Source organism: Meles meles, chromosome 8 (assembly GCF_922984935.1).
Source record: "Meles meles chromosome 8, mMelMel3.1 paternal haplotype, whole genome shotgun sequence".
Lineage (NCBI taxonomy): Eukaryota > Metazoa > Chordata > Mammalia > Carnivora > Mustelidae > Meles > Meles meles.
This window is the reverse complement of record NC_060073.1, coordinates 192708-199152: the sequence shown is the minus strand read 5'-3', so window position 1 is coordinate 199152 and position 6445 is coordinate 192708. Positions and strand designations below refer to the sequence as shown.

Here is a 6445-nt window from a genome sequence, read left to right as displayed (position 1 = left end):
CGTGTGTGTGTGTGTGTGTGTGTGTGAAATAAATAAATAAAATCTTAAAAAAAAAGAAAGGGGAACCCTGCTGCCCTGCTGGACGGGACGCGAGCTGGGGCAGCCGCACGGGAGCGCAGCAGGGAGTGTCCTCAGGGAGTGGAGAACAGCTGCCCGCGACCCAGCAGTCGCACGGGTTACACACGTGGCGAAGGGGCACGCGCGCCCGAACGTTTACAGCAGCAACGTCCTCAAGAGCCCAACCGTGGACAGAGCCCGGATGTCCACCTGCAGACGGACAGATGGAGAAGACGTGGTCCGGGCGCACAGCGCAAGAGGACGCGGCCGTCAGGGGAAACGGAATCCTGCCTTTTGCGGCAACGTGGATGGGGCTAGCGGGCATCGTGCTGAGCGAAATAAGTCAATCAGAGGACGACGATGATCGCAGGATCTGCCTGATTTGAGGAACTGAAGAAACACGACAGGATCATCGAGGAAGGGAGGAAACATGAAACAAGCCGGACCCAGAGAGCGAGACTCAATCTCAGGGAACAAACTGAGGGCTGCTGGGGGGAGGGAGGAGGAGGGAGGGGCTGGCGGGGCCGGGCGTGAAGGCGGGCAGGGGACATCAAGAGCCCCGGGCGTCCGTGAGACTGAGGAACCACAGGCCCGTACCTCAGAAACCAGTGATACGTTGTATGTGAATTAATTGAGCTTCAGTGAAAAAATATTCTTTAAAAAGGCCCTTCTTGTGCAGCGGGTGTGGGGAAGGGAGGGTTGGCAGCCGGGGTCCCTGCCCGACTGAGTGGACCGCGCGCCCCCAGGGACAGAGGGACCTACTTAGGGAGATGATTTCTGATTGCTCTGGAGGACGGTGAATGCTTTCTGCTCCTCGTTTCTTTGTGAAGCGAAACTCTGTTTCCTGCTTGTTTGGCCGGAATGACCTTTCTCCTTAAACCGCGAACTCGCCAACTCCCAGGACGTGAGCTTCCCGGGAGGAGGACATCTTCTGTCCCAGACTGTGGAGCCATCTGGTCTGACAGTGTTCGCGGAGATATCAGTTTTATTCTGCCGTGCGATTAGAAAGTTAGGTAAGTTTTCCTGTTACCGAGTTGTTCCTTCCCCCGATTATCTGTCCTCAGAAATTTGCTAGAAAAGTCTTGCAGGGGCGCCTGGGGGGGCTCAGTCGGTCGTGAAGCATCTGCCTTTGGCTCGGGTCATGACCCCGGGGTCCTGGGGGAACCTGCGTCTCCCTCTCCGGCTCCCTCCGTGTTGTTCCCTCTCTCGCTGTCTGTGTCAAGTAAATAAATGAAATCTTAAAAAAAAAAAGGATAAAAGAAAACGTCTTGCAAAACTCCTAAGACTTTAAATAGAACGAGCATGAGTTGTTGGAACCCTTCCAGGGCCATCCGACTAAGAGCGGCTGGGTCTGGGGGACAGAGGGGGAAGCTGTGTGACCCGCGCTGCCCGAGGGCGGAGACCCAGCAGGGCCGGCGGCGGACTCAGCGGGAGAGCCCGGCCCGCTCGTGCGGCCGAGACACGCGGGGCCGGGCAGGTGGGTCGCCCCAGACGCGCCCCTCTTCACACCTGGCTCGAGGCCACCTCCCGGGTTTGCAACGCTGCCCGTGGAGTGACTTCAGCAGAGTGTGGGCTGTGAACCCAACTCTGTTTTGTTATTTTTTAGTTTTCGTGTGAATTCTGTGAGTTCGCACGTACTGCGCTGTCCTCCAGGTGCGCCGCAGCCACTCAGCACCTGCGTGCGTCCCCGACGCCCTCCGGCCGCATTGCCCTGCCCGGCCGCCCTCTGGTGACCCGCAGTGTGTTCTCTGGGGTGAAGCGAGTCTGTTTCTTGGTTTCTCTCTCTCTTTCTTCCCTGCGCTTATTTGTTGTTTCTGAAATTCCGCGTCTGAGCCGGATCACGGCGCTTGTCTGACTTGTCTTGCTCAAGGTTACCCCCTCGGGCCCCACGCATGTCCCCGCGAACGGCGAGCAGTTGTTCTTTCCGACGGTCGAGGGACACCCCGGACATACGGACACACCCCGTCTGTACCCACTCGTCCGCGGAGACGGACGGAGACCATCTCCCTCGTCCGGCTGCTGTCGACCGCGCTGCGGGGAACGCTGGGGCGCGCGAGCCCCTCACGGCTTCTCTGTCTCCGGCGGGGGAGGCCTCGGTGCGTGACTGCGGGGGGGGGGGGGGGCGGCTCCACGTCCCCTCCCCGAGGACCCTCCCCGCCGCGTCCCCGCGCGGCCGCCCCAGCTCGAGTCCTGCCCGCAGGGACCAGGCCTCCCCTTCGTCCGCGTCCTCACCGACACCTGGCGGTTCCCCACTCGCTCCGGCCGCTCTGACAGGCGTCACGTGGCATCTCGTCGCGGTTTCGATGCGTTTCCGACGCTGAGTGAGGCCGAGCACCTTCTCCGACTCCGGGCCGTCTGGGTGTCTTCTTGGAAAAGTGTCCGTTCGTGTCTCCTGCCCAGTGCTTAAGGGCATCGTTTGTTGCTTGAGGGTTGAGTCTGGTGCGTTCTTTACAGGTTTTAGACACCGGCCCTTGATCAGGTGCGTCACCGGCAGACACCAGCTCCCGCTCCGGAGACCGCCTGGGGTCCTGTCCTCTCTCCTCCGCTGCGCAGAAGCTTTTCATCCTGACGTCCCGCGAGCTCGTTTTGCTTCTGTTTCCCTGGCCTCCGGGGACTCGTCCAGCGAGAAGCTGCTCGCGACGAAGAGGTCACAGAGGGAGGGTGCTGTGGTGTTCCCGCTAGGATCGCGATGGTCTCCTGTCCACGTTTACGTCTTTCATCCATTTTGTATTTATTTTCCACAAAGCCAACTTTAAATATTCCAGTAACCACATTTTAAAAGAGCCAAAGGAAATAAGTAAGATTTATTTTAATGATCTATTTTATTTAAGCCAATAAATCCAAGATATCTCAACATGTAATCAATAAAAATATTACCAGTGAAACACATCATATCTTATCAGAAACGGTTTTCTCACCAAGCCTTCAAAATGATGAGTTTTTATACTTACTGCCCTTTTCCACTGGAACTCGGCCCGCCTGGAAGCCCTCCCAGGAGTGGGAGTCAACCGGGAGGAGCCCCGGGGAGGCAGTGCGGGGAGCAGGCCACCAGCTGTGACCCCACGACAGGACAGGGCAGAGGCGCTGGGGACCTCGGAAGCTGCAGCACAGACGGGGACGGATGCTGACCGGGGCCGCAGGAGCAGGGCAGCAGCGTCTGCAGGGACCGGACTTCGAACGAGGGCTGGGGAGGAGCCAGGCCTCTGCCTGCGGTCCTTCTGGTGAGCGAGGGTGACGACCATCAGTTCTGCCCAACACAGGGCCTGCTTTCCCTCAGATGAAACACTCGTCTTGCTCTGATGAACTCATCCTTCCGCGGCGCCGGATTGCGGGCCGCAGAGCTGAGGGTGTAAGTCAGGGAAGGGCCTGCGGTGGGGCAGCCGGGCTCTCTACCCTTCCCCGCAAGATCCTCCACTGCAGATGACCTGCTGGGGGCAGGGGCGAGGGAGGAGAGCTCCCAGTGGCGGCCCCCTGGCCCAGAGCCTCCTGCCTTCTGGCGGCACGGGCTCCTCACCTCCTGGAGCACCCAGTGATCTCACTTCTCGGGACCCTGTAGAGACACTGGAGGTTCCTTCTGCGAGAGGCGACATGGGCCCCTGGGCCTGACTCGCACACAGAACCCTCAGAACCCGACCCCGGGGGCCGGTCTACCTCTTGCAGCAGCCCAGTCACAGGTTACAAAACGGCAGGAAAGAGACACTTTGGAGAAAGCAGAAGGAAGCTGACATGGGGAGGGGACCCTGATTTGGGGCTGAGCCTTACCTGGGGCTTCCCCCTGAAAGTGGTCAGGACTCTGGCGACCTAATTGCACTCTTTGGCCTTCTTTCCCTGGCGAGGACGCGATGTCCGCTAAACTTAACATGGTCCAGCAAGACCCTCAGGCTGCTGTCATGGAGAACCCCCAGAGCTCGGCCAGCACCGTGATCAACATCCAGACGGAGACGGCCGTGCCCGACCACATCGTCTGGTCCCTGTTCAACACCATCTTCCTGAGCTGGTGCTGCCTGGGCTTCGTGGCCTTCGCCTACTCCGTGAAGGTGCGTGTGCGGGCCGGGGGGCTCTCCCGGGAGGTGCGGGAGCAGTGAGCCCGCGGGGGTCCGCCTGGCCAGAGGGCACGCGGGGTGTGGGAAGCCCGAGGGTGCGCGTGTGTGAGCGAGTGTGAGTGTGCGCGCGTGCGACCGCTCCCAGGAGAGCACAGGCCAAGGCTGCGCCGGCAGGGAGGACATGGGGATGGCAGCGTTGGCCCGTGTCCCCCCCCCACCCCCGTCCCCAAGAATTTCTCCCTCCCGGCCCAGGTGGGGACACTCCATCCTCACACTGTGGCTTCAGACCTCAAGTCTAGTGCAGAAGAAGCAAAAGGTACTCAAAGTCGGCTCCCTCGGGATGGGGCGTGAGGCCGGTGAAGGGGCCAAAGCAGAGGGAGGACAAGCCCTGGGGTCTGAGAGGGAGAGAGGCTGAGAGGCTGAGGAAGGAGAGGGCGGCCCCAGGAGGAAGGGGCCCACACGGGGCGGGGGGTGGTTCCTGCTCAGGCTCCAGGCAATGGGGAGGGTGAAGGGCAGGTGGACACTGCTCTGGGCAGGGACCGACCCGGGGTGGGGGGGAGGCACCTGAGGACCCTGTCCCGACCCCACCCTCCATCTCTGCCCCAGTCCAGGGACCGGAAGATGGTGGGTGACGTGATTGGGGCCCAGACTTATGCCTCCACCGCCAAGTGCCTGAACATCTGGGCCCTGGTCCTGGGCCTCCTGCTGACCACTGGATCCGTTGTTCTTATGGTGATCGCTTATGCTACAGCGTACACTATGATTGTAAAGGTTATGAAGGAGAGCGGTGGCTACCATTAGGAGCTCGTGGCCGAGGACCCCATCGTCCACCACGCGCTGCTGGCCCTGCTGCGGGGCCCCTGCCCCTGCCCCTTAGCGCCCAGCCCTCCGCACTGTGCGCAGACCTGCCTGGTTACAGCGGAGTTCAATAAAGTGCACTTGCGTCTGACGGTGCTCTGACGTCTCCTGGGGGTGGGGGCGCTGCCGGAGTCCCTAGCCTGCCCCCGAGACTCAGCGCACCTCCCCACACCCTGCCCAGCGGTGGGGCTCTGAGGGGCCAGCGCCTGTCCTCAGGTCGGTTTCCGGTCCCCTGCTGGGAACGGGAGCCGGACCAGGGCCCTAGGCTGGGGGTCCCCGACCCAAGGACGTCCTGTGTCCAGAACACCCTTGGTCCCAAGGGTAGGGCTCCCCGACGCTCAGGGGTGCGGACGCACTGGTGCCGGGGCGCGTGGGCAGCTCAGGGCCGGTGGGGGGGGGGTAGGGGACGCGGGCTCCTGTCTCTGTGCGGCTGGTGGAGACCGGCAGCTCCCAGCCCCTCCGGCGGATCCAGACGTGGCTGCCTTCTCTGGCCCACCAGCTCTGTCCTCGCTCCCCTGGGGATAGGGACAGCCCGCGAGTGGCCTGGGGGATAGAGCTCTGGGCTGTGGACTGACTGCAGAAGCCAGTCGTCAGACCTGGCGGCTCAGCCCCAGGGACAGAAAGCCTGAGCGGACGGGCTCGCTCCCTTCACCCGACCTGGCCGGGGCCCCGGGGAGGGTCTCCTAATGCCACCGGGACCCTTGGGCATTAGATGCGAGCTTTTGTCAGAGGCTGGGCTGCCCGTGGGGGGGGCATCCTCTGTGCCAGCAGGAGGAGCTGGCCCCAGGCGGGTGTTCCTGTCTGAGGCCCCGCAGGGGGTGGGTGGGGGGCCCACTCCCACAGTCACCCTGGAGAAGCTGGAGAAGCCCGGGTGGCCACAGGCCTGTGTCAGGGTGGAAACCCCTTCTCCGGGGCACCTTGCCCTCTGGGGCAGCCAGGCTTGCCCGGGTTCCAGTAGTGGGGCTGTGTCCCGGGGCTCCCCTTGAAGTCAGCAGTGGTCACGCTGGGTTCCGTGTTTGGTCCCGGAAGCCCTGAGGGACGGACGGCACCATGAGCCCAGCCCGTGTCCGCCTGTGCAGCACGGGCCCCTGAGCCGGCCGCTGCCTGCAGATCCCCTGGCTGGCCCACAAAGTGCACGGCCCCCCCGACCCCCGGCGGCCAGCGGCAGCAGGACTGCCCCAGGGTAGGTGGGCCTTACAGGGGGGATGCTGGAAGGACCTGCTCTGGCCGCTGGGGGGCTGGCTGGGGTCAGGGAGGGAACCCCCACCGGCCCCCGTGCCCTGCCTGGGTGGCTCCCACATTCCCCGGGCCTGGTTGCTGCCAGCCCCTGGGATCCGGCAGAGTGTCCCACCGTCAGTCTCTGCTCCAGCTCACCGTTCCGTTTCTGCCTCATCTAATGGGGACTATGCACCACGTTCCTGGAGCCCCCTCGGAGGGATGTCCCGTCTCCCACTGTCCTGCCCAGGGTCCACCCTGAACTCCAGGAC

At 62.8% G+C, this 6445-nt stretch overlaps 1 protein-coding gene across 5 annotated transcripts; it reads left to right on the top strand.

Annotated features, from left to right (window-relative positions):
- Positions 1–593: 593 nt before the first annotated feature.
- LOC123948526 (interferon-induced transmembrane protein 1-like) lies at positions 594–5771 on the top strand. Of its 5 annotated transcripts, XM_046015723.1 has the most exons (4): positions 594–1070; positions 2512–3278; positions 3889–4094; positions 4707–5771. In XM_046015723.1, the coding sequence occupies exons 2-4, from the start codon at positions 3179–3181 to the stop codon at positions 4899–4901; spliced, it is 501 nt and encodes a 166-aa protein (XP_045871679.1). In that variant the 5' UTR covers positions 594–1070; positions 2512–3178; the 3' UTR covers positions 4902–5771. The 5 variants fall into 5 exon arrangements, with proteins under 5 accessions (XP_045871679.1, XP_045871682.1, XP_045871680.1 ...); XM_046015726.1 differs by lacking the exon at positions 594–1070 and having other exon boundaries at positions 3124–3278; positions 3894–4094; positions 4707–5387; XM_046015724.1 differs by lacking the exon at positions 594–1070 and having other exon boundaries at positions 3152–3406; positions 3894–4094; positions 4707–5770.
- Positions 5772–6445: the final 674 nt, after the last annotated feature.